The sequence below is a fragment of the Pipistrellus kuhlii genome, unplaced genomic scaffold, assembly GCF_014108245.1.
Source record: "Pipistrellus kuhlii isolate mPipKuh1 unplaced genomic scaffold, mPipKuh1.p scaffold_m20_p_20, whole genome shotgun sequence".
In the NCBI taxonomy this organism is placed as follows: domain Eukaryota; kingdom Metazoa; phylum Chordata; class Mammalia; order Chiroptera; family Vespertilionidae; genus Pipistrellus; species Pipistrellus kuhlii.
Genome location: NW_023425516.1, coordinates 12,855,702 through 12,875,557, shown reverse-complemented (window position 1 = coordinate 12,875,557; position 19,856 = coordinate 12,855,702). Strand labels below are relative to the sequence as shown.

The 19,856-nt window shown below is 49.4% G+C and overlaps 2 protein-coding genes across 7 annotated transcripts in view; one reads left to right on the top strand and one right to left on the bottom strand.

Annotated features, from left to right (window-relative positions):
• Window positions 1–13,578, bottom strand: part of DGCR2 (DiGeorge syndrome critical region gene 2) — a 41,087-nt gene extending 27,509 nt beyond the window's left edge. For 5 of the 6 annotated variants that reach the window (XM_036449541.2, XM_036449542.2, XM_036449545.2 and 2 more), the window contains exon 1: window positions 13,192–13,576. In XM_036449541.2, the coding sequence (XP_036305434.1) occupies window positions 13,192–13,270 (79 nt within the window). In that variant the 5' untranslated portion in view covers window positions 13,271–13,576. Of the gene's footprint in view, window positions 1–13,191 lie in introns of all 6 variants that reach the window. The other variant, XM_036449546.2, reaches the window with a different exon arrangement.
• Window positions 12,962–18,934, top strand: TSSK1B (testis specific serine kinase 1B). The gene is made up of 2 exons (XM_045585506.1): window positions 12,962–13,005; window positions 16,668–18,934. Exon 2 carries the CDS (start codon window positions 17,734–17,736, stop codon window positions 18,865–18,867), a length of 1,134 nt encoding a protein of 377 aa, XP_045441462.1. The 5' UTR covers window positions 12,962–13,005; window positions 16,668–17,733; the 3' UTR covers window positions 18,868–18,934.
• Window positions 18,935–19,856: the final 922 nt, after the last annotated feature.

Below are 19,856 nucleotides of genomic sequence, written 5' to 3'. Positions count from 1 at the left end.
AATAGACAAATTCACAATTACAGTCAGAGATTTCACTCTCCTCCAGACAATCTGAACACTATCAATCAACTGATCTGAACTAACAATTATAGAACTCTCCACCCCAAAACTGCGGAAGACATAACTATTTTCATATGCATAGATAACATTGACCATAATAGAGAATGTTATGGCCATAAAACAAATCTCAAGTTTATAATGGCTGAAATCATATGGAGTATATTGTTTGACCACAATTTAAAAAAAAAAAATATTTATTGATTTTACACAGAGAGGAAGGGAGAGAGACAGAGAGCTAGAAACATCGATGAGAGAGAGTCATCGATCAGCTGCCTCTTGCACACCCCCCACCGGGGATATGCCCGCAACCAAGGTACATGCCCTTGACCGGAATCGAACCCGGGACCCTTCAGTCCCCAAGCCGACGCTCTATCCATTGAGCCAAACCGGTCCCGGCTTGACCACAATTTAATAAAAAAAATTAAAAATCAACAACAGCCAGGCTGGTATGGTTCCGTGGTTGAGCATTGGCCCATGAACCAGGAAGTCATGGTTTGATGCCTGGTCAGGACACATGCCCAAGTTGCATGTTTGATCCCTAGTAAAAGACATGTAGGAGGTGATGCTTCTCACTGGTGTTTCTCTCTATTCCTTCTCCCTTCTTCTTTCTAAAATCAATAAAAAATACATTCTTAAAAAAATCAACAGCAGAAAGATACCTGGAAAATCCCCTCAACTATATGGCAATAATTCACACACTTCGAAAGAGCCTATGGATCAAAGAAAAAATATGGATCAAATAAAAATATTTAAAAAATTCCTTGAAAGTCACAAATACTAGAGCTCACTCAAAAAAGAATCAATAACCTGAGTAACCTTATAGCTATAAAAGAAACTGAATTTTTAGTTTAAAAAATTCACACAAAGAAAACTCCAGGCCTAGATGGCTTCACTGGCAAGTTCTACTAAATATTTAAGGTAGAAATAACACCAATTCCATACAAACTCTTTCAGAAATTTAAATATTTAAAATTACCATAACAATAGCATCAAGACCAAGAAACACTTAAGGATAAATATAATGACAGATGTACAAGTTCTATACACTGAAAATTGCAGACTATTGCTAAGAGAAAAATTTTAAAGATCTAAACCTATGGGGATATATGAAGTGATATAGATCAGTAAGCTCAATACTGTTAAGATAACAATTCTACCCAAATTCATTACAGAGTCAATGAAATCCAAATCAATATTCTAGCAGGCCTTTTTGTAGAAATTGACAAAGTGATTCTAAAACTCATACAGAAATGCAAAAGACTTAGAATACTCAAAACAACTTTGAAAAGTAAGAACAGCCGAAATGGGTTTGGCTCAGTGGTAGAGCGTCAGTCTGCGGACTGAAAGGTCCCAGGTTCGATTTCGGTCAGGGGCATGTACCTTGGTTGTGGGCACAACCCCGGTAGGGGGTGTGCAAGAGGCAGCTGGTAGATGTTTCTCTCTCATTGACGTTTCTAGCTCTCTATCCCTCTCCCTTCCTCTCTGTAAAAAATCAATAAAATATATTTAAAAAAAATAAAGAAAGAAAAAAGAAAGAAAAAAAAAAAAGAACAAAACTGAGGATTCACACCACCGGATATACGCACTTACTAAGTTACAATAATCAAGACAACGAGGCATTAAAAAACAAAACAACAACAAAAACAGCGTGGCATAAGCATCAAGACATACATTAAAGACCAACAGAACCAGAACAGCGTGTCCAAAAATAGGCCCACACATATGTGAGCAACTGATTTATGAGAAAGGTGCAAAGGCAATTTCCTGGAGAAAGAATCATCCTTTCAACAAATGGTACTGGGACAACTGGATATCAAATTTTTAAATTGATTTTTAGAGAGGAAAACCTAAAACTATAAAATATCTAGAAAACAAAGGAGAAAATCTTTGTGACCTTGGCAAAGATTTCTTAGATACATATACCAGAAGTTCAATCTCTAAAAGAAGAAGTTGATAAATTGGACTTCATTAAAATTGAGAACTTTTTGCCCTGGTTGGTGTGGCTTTGTTAGGTGTCGCCCAATGCACCGAAAAGTTGCCAGTTCGATTCTCTGTCAAGTCACATGCCCGGGTTGTGGGCTCAATCCCTAGTGTGGGGTGTGCAGGAGGCAGCCATTCAGTGATTCTCTCTTATCTCTATCTCTCTCCCCCACTTTCCCTTCCTCTCTAAAATCAATAAAAATATATATTTTTAAAGGGAGAAAATTGACACATGCCACAAAATGGATGAACCTAAGGACATTATGGTAGGGAATTAAGCTAGACAGAGGACAAATGCTTCCACTTATAGGAGTTCCCTGGAGTAGTCAAATTCACAGAAATAGAAAGTAGAACATCTGGGGGAGAGGTACAGTTTAAGGTACAGTTTCAGTTTGGGAAAAGGAAGAAGTTCTGGAATAAACACTGGATGATAGTTGTACAACACTGTCACTGTACTTACTGCCACTAAACAATGGTTAGAGCGGTAAGTTTTGTTATGTGTATTTTACCACAATTTTTAAAAAATCCTACTTTTAAAAAAAAGGAGAGAAGAAATCCTAAGCACACATCCTATTAGCCGGCAATACATGTCAAGTAGCCTTTGGAAATGCCACAGTGCATTTTTAAAAAAATATATTTTTATTGATTTTGTACAGAGAGGAAGGGAGAGAGGTAGAGAGTTAGAAACATCGATGAGAGAGAGTCATCGATCAGCTGCCTCTTGCATACCCCCTACTGGGGATGTGCCCGCAACCAAGGTACATGCCCTTGACCGGAATAGAACCCGGGACCCTTCAGTCCCCAAGCCGACGCTCTATCCATTGAGCCAAACTGGTCTCGGCCCACAGTGCATCTGTGAGAGAACAAGAGAGGAAGACAGAGACCTTGGTATTCTTATGAGAATAGTTTTGACCTCCTGAGTCCCTTCCCCTAGAACCCTGGCCACAATGAAAGAACTGCTGTAAACTCTGCATTGTGCGAGTTTAAGGGACTCATGCCTGTAGAAATGTACAAGTCTCTGCAACAAAATATTTGTCTACATTCCATTTATTCTTTGTCAGCAAGCCTTGGCCTCATTATGAATTATGTAAACTGAGCTGTCTCAAATTACTGCATGAAACTTAATATGCTGCCTAAATTGTTTGGAACTGATTTCACAACATTTGCCCACAAAGAAATAGAGAAAGACTTGGTATAGCAGAAGCATCCAGGCATGTTGCTCAGGAAATAAAAAAATTCCCTGCCAACAACTGCAGGAGAGAATTCTACCCCATCTCTTCCCACTGCCCACAACCCACTCCATGGCCTCCACCATAAGGCAGCCCCTGCACCATGCTGGAGCGCCCGCCCAGGACCAGAAGGATCCAGCTTCCCAGTGGGCAGTACAGCCGCCATCAGACTGCTGCAACATTCTTCCTTGGAAAGCGCTAACAGCTGCTTCCCAGCAGGCAGGATGTTCCCATGGGCTCTCCTTCCGCCCACTACACAGGCAGTGCTGGGACAGAGATATCAGCTTAACAATAACCCACAACCTTCGGACCAGCACAACACTCTGAACAGAGGGAGAAGCTCTGAAAATAAGGGCGGGCTGGGCCCGCTGTACAAGTGACATGACAGTTCTAGGAGAACAGCTCTCATGGGAACAGCAGCATAGAACGTGGGCCAGATGTCTCTTCTCTGGACACCTTCTAGAGCAGCGTTTTTCAACCGCTGTTCCGCGGCACATGTTGCCTGGTGTGCCGTAGGTGCAGACAAGACAAGAATTTTATAATTTTTCACTATTTTGTTTACTTAATATTTCATAATAAAGTAATTATAAAATACTTTCTTTGTGTTTATTTGATTCCTATTCAAGAGAATTACTTTATATATAGTCAATATAGGCACAGAGTTAAATTTTTTAACATTTTCTAATGGTGGTGTGCCTCGTGATTTTTTTCATGAAACAAGTGTGCCTTTGCCCAAAAAAGGTTGAAAAACACTGTTCTAGAGGAACAGAGATCACTGGTGATAACACAGAGCTATAAAAACACTCCACAGAGGGCCATCCCTGCTAAACAGGCCTTCTCAGGGAGAGTTACCTGTGTCCTGAGGTAAGAAGGTGAGAATAAGGGGCTTGAATTCAAGTAGGATGGGCAGCACCTGAACCACCAGCAAACATAAGCAGGCCAAGGGCTCAGCCTGGGTAAGTGCCACTGAGCAGGAAAGGAGCACTTTGCTCGGCTGGCGCCCGGCAGGATTTAAAACCAGAAGGTACGGCAGGACCAGATGGCTTCAGGACGGGCTACAGCTCCGGGAGGGATGCCGCTGGCAGTGGAGGAGCGCTTTGCCAGAACACCGCAGCAGGACAGAGAATGGACTTGGGAGGGCAGAGCTAGGTGCGGGAAAGCATTACCAGGCATTTGAAACAATTCACAGATCATTCTAGAAAAAACTGTGATGATATTACAAACTCCCCACCTTCTCTAAGGGTTCTATTATAAATGCCACTTGCCCTTTCATGAGATGGAGCACCACCTCCAGACTTCCCCAATACCCCCATCCTCTCAGGTTCTTGGGATTCTCTGGCTCAGCAACCTTTCCGCGCCACCTTGCCAGAAGGATGAACAATTTTCATAAGAGGTCTCTCTCCGAACCACACTCCAGAGACAAAACAAAAGATGACAGAGGAAAGTTTTCAGTCTTATTAAATAGAAGATAGAGAAAATACTATGAATAAAGTTTTTACAGTCTCCCCCCGAAAAAAATAAAAAGAATGAGGCAACTTACAAAGATCCCCAAACACTGTAAAATGACAATGTCAAAAAACTGTGCAAAAAACTGTGTAAAAAGCACTAATTCCATTTATGTAAAATACTGTGTATGAATGTTTTCCCAACTGTCCTGGGCTTTCACTGTGGGTTGCCACGCGGTCTGCATCCTCCACACCGACAGGGGACAGGGGAGAGGGGAATCTGAAGATTCTCCCCTCCCACCGCTGGCCAACAAACCACTGAGCTAAACAGCCCGCCTGGGCCACAAGCAAGCCCCCTTTCTTTCAGGTACTTCTAATCCTCTGTTCGGGGGCTCAAAAGGACTGCAACAGGAGGCCTGAAGTCAATCTAGGGGTCCTGGAAGATCACGTCTCAACTGGTCCTCTGGGATGCCAGCCCTCTGGGGTGGTTCCTAACCCTTGTTCAACACCCTGGGCAGCACCAAGCTATTTCCTTCACAGAAATGAACTCCAAAGGAAAGCCCCCCAGGGAACAAGGCTTCTGAGACAAGTGGGAGTGAGGGTGGACTGGAGGCCATGTTGGCCCATCATACCCCACAGGGCTCTGCTCTCATTCTGTCCTGTCCAACATGGAGCAGTCTACAGCAGAGACCAGACAGACAAGAAGCTGAGCAAACTGATGGTTGGCTACCAGGGATCCAGAAGTCAGCCTACAGAGAGGGACTGGAAGGGATCAGAGACACTGACTAAAGATAACTACGAGTCTAGGTTCACGGATGCAGTCCAGGTTCACTGAAGCGGCTGCCACCAGGCAGAGAGGAGAGGAAGAAGGCCCAGAGGTGGGTGTGCAGTCCCTGCACCACCACCTCTCAAGAAAGGCTTGTACTGTGCGATGGCCTACGGAAGGGCAGGTCACTTCCTCCAGCAGGGGCAGTCCAGTTCTAAAGCCTGTCAGGCAAGTCCATCAGAGAGGCATCCAGGCCCTGAGGCTGCGAACTGCAGAGCCCTCAGCCCCTCTGAACCCCAGTCTGGGCGGCTGGTGAGCTTCAGGTGAGAAGCCCTCACCTCGCAGTTCAGCCAGTATCTGCAGAAGCAAGCTCCCCCCAGTGTGAGGCAAGGCCAGCTGGCTCTGCAACAACCCCTACAAGTCTTCCATAGGCAGGCGGCCACAAGGTCCTTGTCCTCACCCCAACCCCCACCTAGGGACAGCTGCAAAGCCTGCTGGCTAAGGGAGCTGTTGCTCTTTATGTCAAAATATAAATAGCCATTTGTGCATTTATTCAATAACTGGTTTCTGAGTGCCCACTCTGTGCCAGACCAGACTCAGGAGACACAGCATGAACGTGACAAAGAGCAAAACATGTCAATGTGAACAATCCTAGCCCTGTCCAAAGTGCTGGGCTGTTTGGTGGGCTTTCAAAAACTATACCCCCACCCCCCGACCACCAAAATGGCTCCTCATTCAGCTGTATGTATCAGCCACTGAGGAAAGCCACTGTGCTCTGCTGCCTGGTGGAGGGGGAAGGAGGGAGGACATGAACCAGACCCTCTCCAGATAATATTCCCTTGTGTGTGTGTGAGGACTCCTGCTTACAGTTTAAGGTGAGGTCCTTACTTACACTCCCCGATGCCTATTCATGGATAACGTTTGCTGTTGGCCTTTATGAAGCATTTGCTTTGTATCAGACATTTCTTAGAACTTTACACTTAACCCATTTAATTCTCACAACATCTTTATGAAGTTCTGTTATGTCCATGGCACAGATAAGGAAACTGAGGCACAGAGAAGTCACAAAGTGGGTAGCAGAGCAAGATCTGACACCAAGCAGTGGGGCTGTAGGGTCCAAGTTCCTTTTTGTTGTTGTTGAATCATCAATCAGCTGCCTCCTGCACATTTCACACTGAGGATAGAGCCTGCATCCCAGGCATATGCTGTGACTGGGAATTGAACTATGACCTTCTGATTTACAGGTGGATGCTCAACCACTGAGCCACACCAGCCAGGCTCTGGTATTCCTTTAAATGAGCTATCTGTAGAGGAGCAGCTATAGTTAGATCATGGGGAGTCCAGTGTTGTGGTGTGAAAACTTGGACCTTATGCCCTTGCCACTGTTGCTCAAGGGTTAGGGCGTTGGCGCGCACATCAAAGGGTTGTGTGTTTGATTCCCAGTCAAGGCCATGTACCTGGGTTGCAGGTTTGCTCCCTGCCCTGGTCATGGCATATACATGATGTCTCTCTCTCACATCGATGCTTCTCTCTCTCTCTCTCTCTCTCCCTACCTCCCTTCCTCTCTAAAATCAATAAATAGCTCTAGCTGGCTTGGCTCAGTGAATAGAGCTATGGTCTGCAGACTGAAGGATCCTGGGTTCAATTGAGGTCAAGGGCACATGCTGGGTTACAGGCTCAATCTCCAGTAGGGGGCATGTAGAAGGCAGCTGGTCAATGATTCTCTCTCATCATTGATATTTCTTTTTTTTTCTTTTCTTTTTTTTTACTTTTATTTTTATTTTATCATCATTGATATTTCTATCTCTCTCCTTTCCTCTCTGAAATAAAAAAATAAAAGTAAAATAAAATCAATAAACATATATTTGGGTACGGATTAAAAATAATAATAAAGTAATGCCAGGCCTGGGCTTTCCTTCCTCCCAGGTTATTGCCCATAAGCCCCAGATCCCCAGCCAGCTGCACTCTGCCCACTGCCCACATACCATTCACCCTCCCCTGGACTTACTTGGCCAGACTGTGGCCCATCTTTAGTGGTAGGACTGTCTTTTACTAAACATCCCAAGTCAATAGGTAAATCACACAGAAACAAGTATATTGATGTTACATAAAAACCACAATGTGATCCCACCCTTCCCTCTGGCAAAATGTTGGCCCAAAACTAGGCTCTTGGGATTACTGACCTGCTTAGCATACAGGAAGGAGAAGGGACTGATCACCAACTCTTCAGCAACCCAAACACAAAAGCACATGTGACAAGGGAACAATCTATCAGCACACCAAGGAAAAGACATTTAATCAGTCTGTTGCTATCTACTAGGTTCTAAATGTTGTCACTGACACATTCCACTCAGGGCCAAGAATCTACTATGCATTTCCCTATGCCAAGGGAAATGGAAGAGGAAGAGGAACAGAGGTGAGATATCATGGGTACAGTACAGGGAGGGCCCACAAACCAGGCCACCTCCCATGATGTATGCATGCATTAAGTGCTGCGGAACTGCCAGAGGAGGGCAGGGGGAAAGCAGTGCCATGGAGCTAGGTCTGGGAAGCAGGACCAGAGGGTTGCAGGCGAGAGCAATCTGGCCAGGAAGAGGAACAGGGGAAAAAACAGCCTAACAAGAGCAAGAATGTACAGACCATTGGCCAAAGTGTGCAACAAAAGCACATTCTTCATTCCTAAGACTAGAACCACTAACTGAAATATTAACCTTGCCTAGCTGCCACCTGGGCAAACCGGAGCTTTTACCACAGCACATCCTGTGCCTGCAACACCATCTGTGATGACACAGTGCCTGGCACACCGCAGGTGGCAGTGAGGGTTACAGGGTGAATGCAAGCAATGGAATGGGGAGCATCACCTTTCATCTTTCAAGGAAGCTAACTACCAGGCACCTCCTCCTGCTCTCTGAAGTGATCAAAGTGTTCAGGGGAAAGTGCCATGCCATACGCAACTTACTGTCAAATGGTTCAGAAAAAAAAAAATTGTGCATGCATACATTTCTATACATGAGTATAAACACCCAGGGGAGATACAGCAAATAAAATAAAATGCTAACAATAGGTACATCTAATACAGGATATGCAAGTGTTCTTGCACTAATTGTATTCTTGCAACTTTTCCGTAAGTTTGACTTTTTTTTTAAGGAATATATTTCTTAATGTATTTTTTATTGATTTCAGAGAAAAAGGGAAAGGGAGAAAGAGACAGAAACATCAATAATTCGAGAATTACCAATCGGCTGCCCCCACATGCCAACCACCAACTGAGAACTCCTAGTTTATATAAACATTTTCTACCAAATGTTTACTTTAAAAGCAACAACAAAACAATTAATTAGCTAATGAAGTTGGAAAAGTGTCACACTACTTTCCAACTAAAAGAATTAAATTATAAAAACCAGAGCCCAGTCTGCTAGTAGGGCAAGTTCTATAGTGCTACAAGGTGGTAGGCTGTGGAGCAAAGAACTCCAAACTCAGAAGCCACTTGGCCAGCCTAAGTGCAGGCTCAACTTTCTAGCTACTACTATAAGCTTCAACCAGTTCAGCTTATAAAATATCCACGTTTCCTATTCGTTAACCTGTATGCTGCTCCAGTGCAGTGGCCACTTCTCAGCCCACTGAGGAGGATTTATCAGTTCAGCATATCCAGCAGGTCCCTAATGGCCATGGGGAAGAACCCTGACCTAGGAGGCAGCTCCAGTGGGTCTGAATCCCAGCTTCTCTGCTCTCCAGCTACGTGACTTTATACAAGTCACTTGCCTCTCCCAGCCAGCTTTCTTTATCTGAAGGCACACAGTTCCAGTCCTGCTACATCACCTCTAGGGCCAGGGAACTCAGCCAAGACCATGCTCTCTCAGGAAAGGTAAACATTTTCTCAGCTAAGTATGGTGGAGTCAGCCTGGACGGAGCTATGGCTAAACCCATGGCATGATTTTCTTTCATAACTGATGCTTAGGGGGGAAAAAAAGTTTTAGAAATCAGCAATTGATGTTGCATTCCCTGTACAGATAAAGGGTCAGGGAGACGATACTGCAGTCAGTGGCCCTAAATGCCCCTTTATTTATGTACGTCACCCCTCAGGAAAGATCCCCAACCTTTCTAACATCTTGGGGAGACAATACACATCTTCATAGGTCATTACGGTTACCCACAGAAGGAATTAGGGGGAGGGCTGGTCCTATCCCTCAAACCAGGGTATTCAGAGGGAAAAAGCTTCAGAATCCCCACCTTGTGAGCCACTGGGTCCTCAGAAGAAAAGCGGCCCAGGGCTCCACGGCAGGGGTTAAAGATAGAACACTCATCAGCCCCTGGGAAAGGTGCACAGTGGAATCAGGCCAGACTTCTAGGATTGAATCTCTTCTCAGCCACTTAGCTTGATGAGCTCTCTGTATTACAATTTCCCTATCTGCAAATGGAGCTAATAAGAGTATCTAGCTCACGGGGACCACCTGAGAGTTAACACATGTTCTTACTACAAAAGCCTCTGGCATGTAACACATCCTCAGTCAAGCCACATCAGACATGCATTTAAAATAAACCTTGGCCAAAGGTCAAGTTCAGCACTCCTGTGTGGCCCATTGCCCCAGTTTGTGGAAAGCCTCGTGCCCTGGCCTGCATTAGAGGAGCCAATATTGGCTTGGTCCCCGTCCTCAGGGGCTGTCCCTGGCAGAAACTGGAAGACACCTACTTGCCTGCCTCCCTCCCATCTGGGAAACAGGTTCTGACAGGTGCCCTCCTCACACCCGAGTATGAGTCTAAGTCAGGATTCCAATAGAAGGAATGCAGACTAACCCCCTCGAACATGCCAGCCAGCAGACCCCTGCCTGGGAAGGAGGCACAGCACACAGAACATCTGACCCAGAGTGGCACTTGCCCTTGCTGCCCAAACACCGTCAAGGGAGCCAGCTGGAGTCCCCCAATTGTAAGGCAAGTAGAGATACCACTGGGGGCCACCACAAAGCTCTAATATGGAGTGTCATGGAATGAAAAAGGTAACTTTGCCCCCTCTGCCACAGGTGCCTCCCTGCCCCAACTCAGCCCAAGAGCAATGTCTTCTGTGAAGCCCTCCCCTGCTTCACAGGTACAAACGGTTGGCCATCCCTGACACCTGCCTAGGCCAACACACTTAGTGGACCAGTTTACACCTGGACTCTCTTTCCACACCTAAAGGGCACTCCCAGAGGAAGGGGTTTATTCTATTTGAGCATCCCTGGAAGATGGCAGCTATCAAACACTCAGACGCTTGTTGAATTACTGCTGGCCAGTTAGCAGGACGTGTGGACAGACAGAAAAGGAGTTGGGAACATTGGTCACCTCCACCATCCAGGTAGGAGATGCTGGACCTGGAGCCAGAGGCACCCCAAGGAAGAAGTCATGTTGGTACATGGCTTCACTCAGTCCAGTGACCTAATGTGCAAAACTGGGAGCCACAAGCCAGAACAGGATGACGCCTCACCTTTCTACAGGTGTAGACTTGTGTTTTGTTGTTATTTTAATACATATTTTATTGGTTTCAGAGAGAAAGAGTGTGAGAAAGAAATATTAATGATGAGAATCATTTGACTGGCTACCTCCTGCACGCCCCCAAAATTAGGGATTGAGCCTATAACCTGGAAATGAGTCCTTGATCGGAATCGAACCCGGGACCTTTCAGTCTGCAGGCCGTCACTCTACCCACTGAGCCAAACCAGGTAGGGCTAGACTTGTTTTCTAAATCACCTCATCACAACCCACAATCCATTAGCTCTGGTCCCCAAGAGGCCATACAGTACCCGCCTAGATAGGTGGCCCTTTTCCTGGCTTCCTTCCCTACCGAGGCTGTCCTAGAACCAGTCATCCTGCTGCTGAGAAGTATCACTGCAGAGACTCCAGGCTGAGCCGAGGGTCTTGGCCACAAGATAGTCAAGAGGCTCAGTGTGCCTAGGGTGGGAGCCTGGCTAGGGCACGGTGGAGGATCAGCCGCATACCACTGTGCTCCCCAGCCTGCCTTCACCCACTGAGGCCTGACAGCTCACAGAAGACAGCCTCAAGTACCCCCACCTTCATGGGACCCCCCTTCCTGCTCCTGGCTACCTGGCCCCAATTAAGAATCATACTTTTCATCCCAGCTGGGTGGCTCAGCTGGTTGGAACATCCTCCCATACACCAAAAGGTTGCAGGTTTGATTCCGGGTCACAGCAGCTTCAATCTCCAGAAGGAGCGAGGATGGGAGGCAACCGATCAAAGTTTCTGTTTCTCTCTCTCTCTTCTCTCTCTCTCCGAAATCAATGAAAACATATCCTCGGGTGAGGGTTAAAAATTAAACACACACACACACACACACACACACACACACGAGGGTTAAAAATTAAACACATACACACACAATTTTATAGTTAAAAGGAAATCATACTTTTTAACTGCATTATTATTTTTAAAAAATGAATGCCTATATATATAGTACATTACATTCTCTTTGATCTAAAAGTTCAAATTTTCCTGTTGATTTGAGAAGAAATCAAACATTTTCACAAACTCCTAAAAGCACTGTTGGCCCCCAGCACTGCCTCTCCCGTGCCTATTCGGTAAATCAGCCCTGAATTTGGGGGTTTGGATTTCTTGCTGCAGTTCAGATGGGTACACCAGAAACAGGTAGAGATTAAAAACAAAAACAAAACAAAAAAAAAAAACTGTCTGGGACCTTCTAGCTGCCATGATCTGAACCCCTACCACAGGTTTTTCATAGAAACACAAGTTCCGAGGGGAGTTCTCAAGGCATTTAATCATCACATACAAGGAGCAGTCCTGAGTACCCGGCACTGTCCAGGCTCCCACGACTGGGACACACCTGCAGGGAGGGGAGCGCGTCAGCCTCTGCCCCAGGACAGACCCGAGGGATGCTGGGCGGCCTCCTACCACTTCCTCCCGTCCAGTCTCTGAGCTGAGTCCCTCTCAAGGGTAACACCTCACTGAGAGGCAATGGAGCCACACTGGCTACTGCTTGCCAGCCGAGGGGTTTCCGGGCCTGAGACGCTGGCATCAGCCCACTGCTGGGAGGAAGCAATGGAAGCCAGGAGCCTCTACGAGCTGCTTTCTGCACCTAATCCCAGCCTAACTCCAGCCGCTGGACCAGAAATGAGGGTGCAGCTCCTTGGAGAGAAGGAACTCCATCACTCTCGCTTCCACCCCCCTCAAAGCATGTAGTGGCTCCACAAACCTGGACCCAAAGGCCACAGAGTTTCTTCTTCTTCTTCTTCTTTTTTTTTTTTTTTTAATACATTTTATTGATTTTGTTACAGAGAGGAAGGGAGAGGGATAGAGAGCTTGAAACATTGATGAGAGAGCAACATCAATCAGCTGCCTCCTGCACACACACACACACACACACACACACCCGGGGATGTGCCCGCAACCAAGGTACATGCCCCGGACCGGAATCGAATCTGGGACCCCTAAGTCCGCAGGCCGACGCTCTATCCACTGAGCCAAACCGGTTACAGCGAGAACAAAGTTTCTGGATGTACCAGGCGCTCGAGCCCACCAGGTAGTCAGGGCACGGTCCCGCCGGTGCGCGGTCCCGGGAAGCGGGACGCGGCGGACCGCGGGTAGGCCTCCGTAGGCGTCCGCCTGGGACACGGCCCCACCGAGCGGAAGGAGGTCCGGGGCGACCCCGGCCCTGCGCGCCCCGCCCCCGGCCGCCCCGCCCTCACCCCACCCCCGCCCCGCGCACCTGGTCGCAGCGGCTCGGTGACGGTGAGCACGAGCAGGAAGAGCAGCAGGAAGGCACCGCTGTCTGCCTTGGGCACCATTTATCCTCCGTTCATCGTCCCCGGGGCGGCCGCGTGACCCCGCGGGGAGGCCGAACCGGGCCTGGCTGAGGGTCGGGAGGCTGGGCCGGGGCCGGGCGTGAAGAGGTGACGGGAGGGGGCCTCCGGCTGGGCCGCGGCTGAACGGGACCGGGGGTCCTCGCGCCCTCTCAGATGCAGCCTGAAGGTTCCGACCGCAGCCTGAGGTTACGACCGCGGGCTAGCGCGCGCTCAGCCGCAACCTAGGGTTCCGACTTTGGCTCCGCGCAAGATGGCGGCCGTCCTGTTCGGCTCTGCGACTCCTCTGCTTCCCGCCCCCGACGCCGGCGTCGACCAATCAGCGTCGAGGAGGGGGGCAGGGCCTGCGCGCTCCCAATGCTGGCGGACCCTCGGCCGAGCGGGGGCGGAGCCTGGGCAGCAGAGCCCGAAGGGGCGAGGCGATAGGTCGGGGTGGGGAGGAGCCAGTCTGGCGGGGGCGTGGCTTAAGGAGCGAAGCGCCATTGGCTGGACAGAGAGGTGTGGCTCCGGGGTGTAACCTGAGCTGAAGGGCCTAGGATCTCAGAGCGCAGCGGAGAGACGGGCGATTGGACCTAGTGGACCGGGCGATTGGACCTAGTGGACAGGACACCAAAAGGGCGGGGCGCAGTGAAGACGGAGAAATGGGGAGTGGCCCCGGGGTGGGAGGTGGGGGCAGCCAGTGAAAGAAGAGGGGCAGGATGAGAAGGAGCCAAGGAGTGCTGGGACACAAAGGGTCGCACACCTTGCACATCTGCCAGGCCGAGGTCCGGTCCTTGGCCTGTAAAGTGGCCTTTTTCAGAAGGGTTGCGCCCTGGCTGAGGGCCTCAGTTTGTTGGAGCACTCTTGCCGTGCATCAGAATGGCTGCAGGGCCCTAACCGGTTTGTCTCAGTGAATAGAGCATCGGACTGAAGGGTCCCAGGTTTAATTCTGGTCGAGGGCATGTACCTTGGTTTCAGGCTCATCCCCATTAGGAGGTGTGCAGGAGACAGCTGATCGATGTTTCTAGTTCTCTATCCCTTTTCCTTCCTCTCTGTAAAAAAAAAAAAAAAATAAAAAATAAATAAATAAATAAATAAATAAATAAAATATGTTGTTTGTTTTTTTAAAAATGGCTGCAGGTTCGATTCCAGGTCAGGGCACATAGGTTGCACGTTCCATCCCTGGTCAGAGCCCAGGGATCTTTCTCTCTTTCTCCCCCCCCCCCCTCTCTCCCTCTTCTTTTCTAAAATCAATAAACATATCAAGTGAAGATTAAAAAAAGTTAAAAAAAAAAAAAAACCCTGCAAAAAAGGGATAAAGAAAACTGGAAGGACTCAAGTTTGAGAAGATAGGAAAGGAGGATGCTGTCAGGCACAGGCTGGAGTGGCTTCACTGCCACACACAACTGAAAAGGAAGAAGTCTAAAGGAGTATCATGCTCCCCCCACCTCCCCCACCCCCAGGTGTGGCTCTGGGATTGAGCTTTGAACTATGAACCAGGAGGTCATGGTTTGATCCCTGGTCAGGCACACGCCCAGTTGCAGGCTGGATCCCCGTAGGAGGCTTGCAGGAGGTGACCAATCAATGATTCTCTATCATCGATGTTTCTATCTCCCTTCCATTCTGGAATCAATCCTATCCTATATAATAAAAGGCTAATATGCAAATTGTCCCCTCCACCAGGAGTTCGACTGACCAGAGACAGCCCACCAACGGCCTGCAGCTACTCCCCCTGGCTGACTGGACCCCACCCATGCACAACCAGGCCTCTAGTAATATTTTAAAATAAAAATAAGGAGTAAAAAAAAAAAAAAAAAAAAATGAGTCATTTTGAGTCATTCTATAGAGACCCTGTAGTAAAGTTGGTCTCTGGAGGAAGGGCCCTGCCTACACGATGGGGGAGTAGGGGAAGGCACATAAGACCAGATCTGCATTGAATAAAGCCACTGGGGACGATGCTTTAAGTACCGACTCCATATCTCGTATCTGGAGCAAGGAGACTATGGGAGGGACCCAGCAGATAAGGTGTTCTCAGTAGGAGAGAGGAGCAAGCTGTCCAAAGGCAGGCCCAACAGCAAGCACACAAGACCTGGCCCAGGGTGTCAGGGCTGGATAAGAAGGTGAAGGGCCAGTGTGACTCAGCTGAGCGTTGGTTGTTGCAACAAAAGATCCCTGGTTTGACTCCCAGTCAGGGCACATGCCTGATTTCGAGTTCGATCCCTAGTTGGAGTGTGTGCCAGAGGTGACCAATCAATGTTTCTCTCTCGTATCAATGTTTTTCTCCCTCTCACTAACTCTCCTAAAAAAAAAAAAATTAAAAATTAACAAAAACATTTTTAAAAAATAAAAAAGAAGCCCTAGCCGGTTTGGCTCAGTGGATAGGGCATTAGTCCATGGACTGAAGGGTCTAAGGTTTGATTCCGGTCAAGGGCACATGTCGGGTTGTGGGCTCGACCCCCAGTAGGGGGCGTGCAGGAGGCAGCCAATCAATGATTCTCATTCTTTTTTTTTTTTTTTTAAATATATTTTATTGATTTTATACAGAGAGGAAGGGAGAGAGATAGAGAATTTGAAACATCGATGAGAGTCATCGACCAGCTGCCTCTTGCACACCCCCTACTGGGGATGTGCCCTTGACCGGAATCAAACCCGGGACCCTTCAGCCCCCAAGCCGACACTCTATCCACTGAGCCAAACCGGTGCCAAACCGGTCCGGGCTTTTTTTTTTTTTAATATATTTTATTGATATTTTACGGAGAGAAGGAAGGGAGAGAGAGAGCTAGAAACGTCGATGAGAGAGAAACATCGACCAGTTGCCTCTTGCACAACCCCTGCCGGGGATGTGCCCGCAACCAATGTACATGCCCTTGACCGGAATTGAACCTGGGACCTTTCAGTCCGCAGACCGACGCTCTACCACTGAGCCAAACCAGCTTCGGCCTCTCTCATTCTTGATGTTTCTATCTCTCCCCTCTCCCTTCTTTTCTGAAATCAATAAAAATATGTTTATAAAAAATAAAAAAGAGGGTGAAGGTGAGAGCAGAGAAAGAGGGAAGGGCAAGGCTAGTGAGGACCCATCCTGACCTGGCCCACCTCCACTCCACTGACTCACTCCAGGATCAGTCCTCTCAAGCTAACTCAAGGCATGGTTCTCCTGAGTGTCTGTCCCTTAATCTTGGGACACTCAGGATTGTCTGAGAGAGAGGCACCCACTTTCTCAGGGCGGATGTAGCCAAGGTTAAACCCAAGACTAGGCCAGACCTGCCTGCTCCTGCTCCTGCTCCTCAGGGTGTGGCCCTGAGCTGGAGCTAGAGTCTAAGGGGCTGTCACAGCAGAGACGCCCCACTGCTGGCAGAAATTGGTCCCTGTCCAATGCTGACCTCTCCCCTTGTACCATCCTCAGGGAGCATTCCAGGAGCAGCTGATGGCACTCAAAGCAGGATCAAGGTCCAGCTTCTGTCCCAGCCCCAGATCTGCCCGAGGAGCCCAGCCCAGGCTATGGTCTCGGCAGACCCCCCAAGAAGGAACACACAGCCAAGAGCAGAAACCTCTGCCATTGGTCCCCGCCAAAGCCACCATCAGAGAAGCAGGCTGCCTAAGGTTTGGATGAGGAAGCACAGGGAGGTGAAGAGCCCAGCTAAACCATTCAGGAGAGGCCAGAGCCCTGATTTCCTAAAATCAGTGACCCTGGGCCTGGAGTCTCTGCCCCACCTGATTCACCCGGCTGCATGGCCCGCAGGCCACCTGTGCAGACAAAGGCAAGGACTGCCAAGACTGAAGGGGGGGGGGGGGAATAGGGATGTTTCTCACCAGCTCCTTGCCTCTACCTAAGGTCACTGCCTCTCTCAAGGTCACCCTCTCTATACCATCCTTCCCAGGTTCCAATGACCATTGGAACTTTGGTTGGGGTTTCCAGCACTCTGCTCCCACCTTTGTAAATTATGCCCTTGTTATACCCTCAGGCTGCCCCAACTGGAGTAAGTCCTGGTTTCTGCTGAGGCCTGGACTGATACAACCACCCGCCCTGAATTTCCAGGATTGCAATCATCAGCCCCACCACTGGCCTAGCAGTCCTAGTTCCACGTTTGGAGGCACGGGTAGACGAAGATGCCCTCTCCCCCCTCCTCCGAGTCCCCTGCTACCTCGAGTCCCAGCCAAGAGTGAGGTCACTCTCTGTAGGCGTTTGCTCTGCGGCCTACTGGCCAGCCTTCCAGGATTCTGATTCCAAAGGTTCTAGTCAGAACCTCATTATCCCAGACACTCCTCCTCTGTGACTTCACCCACTGAAGTCGTCCGGGAGACGATGCTGAACGTTCCACCCCAGAGTCTGGGCCTCTCTGGGAGGCATGGACAGCAGGCCAGGCCAGCCTAGAGGACTACCCGTCCACAGTGTAAATGAGGACACGGCTGGCCCATGTCTTGCAGGGATGTAGAGGGCAGCCTCCGAGGCACTGGGTGCTCCTGGCACCATGGATGATGCTGCCATCCTCAAGCGACGAGGCTATATCATGGGGATAAACTTGGGAGAGGGCTCCTACGCCAAAGTCAAGTCCGCTTACTCTGAGCGCCTAAAGTTCAACGTGGCGGTCAAGATCATCGACCGCAAGAAAGCCCCCACAGACTTCTTGGAGAAATTCCTTCCCCGGGAAATCGAGATTCTAACCATGCTGAACCACCGCTCCATCGTCAAGACCTACGAGATCTTCGAGACGTCCGACGGCAAGGTCTACATTATCATGGAGCTCGGGGTCCAGGGCGACCTCCTCGAGTTCATCAAAACCCGGGGGGCCCTGCACGAAGATGATGCTCGCAAGAAGTTCCACCAGCTCTCCTCCGCCATCAAGTACTGCCACGACCTGGACATTGTCCACCGAGACCTCAAGTGCGAGAACCTTCTCCTCGACAAGGACTACAACATCAAGCTGTCCGACTTCGGCTTCGCCAAGCGCTGCCTGCGGGATGACAGCGGCCGACTGATCCTGAGCAAGACCTTCTGCGGGTCGGCCGCGTACGCGGCCCCCGAGGTCCTGCAGGGCATCCCCTACCAGCCCAAGGTCTACGACATCTGGAGCCTGGGCGTGATCCTCTACATCATGGTCTGCGGCTCCATGCCCTACGACGACTCCAATATCAAGAAGATGCTGCGCATCCAGAAGGAGCACCGCATCAACTTCCCGCGCTTCAAGAACCTGACCAGTGAGTGCAAGGACCTCATCTACCGCATCCTGCAGCCCGACGTCAACCGGCGGCTGCACATCGACGAGATCCTCAGCCACTGCTGGGTGCAGCCCAAGGCCCGGCTCCTGTTCTCTGCAGCCATCGACAAGGATGGGGAGACCTCAGCGACCCCCGCTTTTGAGGCCTCGGGGGTCCAGGAACCCCCATGGGCCCCTGAGCCTGGCTCTGACAAGAAGTCTGCCACCAAGCTGGAGCCCCAGGAGGCCCAGCCTGAGATGAACCCAGAGTCACAACCCAAGGAGGAGATTCTGCAAGAGGCGTCGAGGCTGTTGGATACCAGAAGCGCAGACCCTATAGAGGGCCGGCCAAGCAGGGACACAGAGGAAAGGGGAGCCCCGAAGCCTGCAGACACGCACACCTCGTGAGCCTCTCACATGGCCCAGGGGCTGGCAGGGGATGAGGCAGAGCTCACAGCTTCGAGCCTGAGCTCCAGAGAAACCAAGGGACAAGCCACTGAAGGAAGACAATCCGGGATGAGCCATTATTTTCGTCAGTTTCTTTTCCCTCCCTTTGAATTTGGTAAAAAAAAAAAGCAATAAATAACTATATTAGTGCAGATTGTAAGGTGAATGTCTTTGCCCCAGCTGGTCGTCTAAGGAGAGGATCCACCCCACCACACCCCAAGTTTGGAAAACACATCCCAGTGTGCCCAGCCATGACCATGACCACAGCAGAGAGCTGGGGAGGAAGATGCTGCTTCAAGAGGGAGGCTATGAGTGTGGTGCTGGGGGAGACGGGACCCGGAGGGGGCAGGACCAAGGAGGGCTGCCTGTAACAGAGGGGTGGAGAGGAGGATCTACACGTCTACTGGTGAGGAGGGATCTGCTGAGAGCAGATGCACCAGCTTCTCAGACTCTCTTGAGCTCCCCTCCTTAAAGGGCAACTTAGTTTTCCTGCTTGGTCCGCCAGGGGTTCTCTTATGTCCAGCAGGCTCCCAGTTCTCCATGGTGCCGAGTCATCCCACTCTGTGGTCATCCTCCCGGCTCAGGTGAGGCAGGAGGCTCTGCTGGGCAGCCCAGCCACACTCCCGCCCACATGTCCCACAGCTGTGTGGCCTTGACCTCACCCTGTTCCCCTCAGGTCCCCGTCTGTCCCCAGGGATGATGCTCCCCACCAGAGTAGATAAGCTGATAGTGGTCAGAGACAGAACAGGTGTCCTCACAATGCATGCCTGACCACTGCGGTGTCTGTATCCCGCAGCGGGAGCAGGCTTGCATGTTAATATCACCAACCACGTGCTCTGCAGGGCCCTGCTCGGCCTTGTCTATGCAGTCCTCACCTCTGCCGTGGTGGCCCTCTCTCTTCCCTCTCTGCACTCAGTGACAGCTTCTTGTGCACCTGCAGGGTTAACACA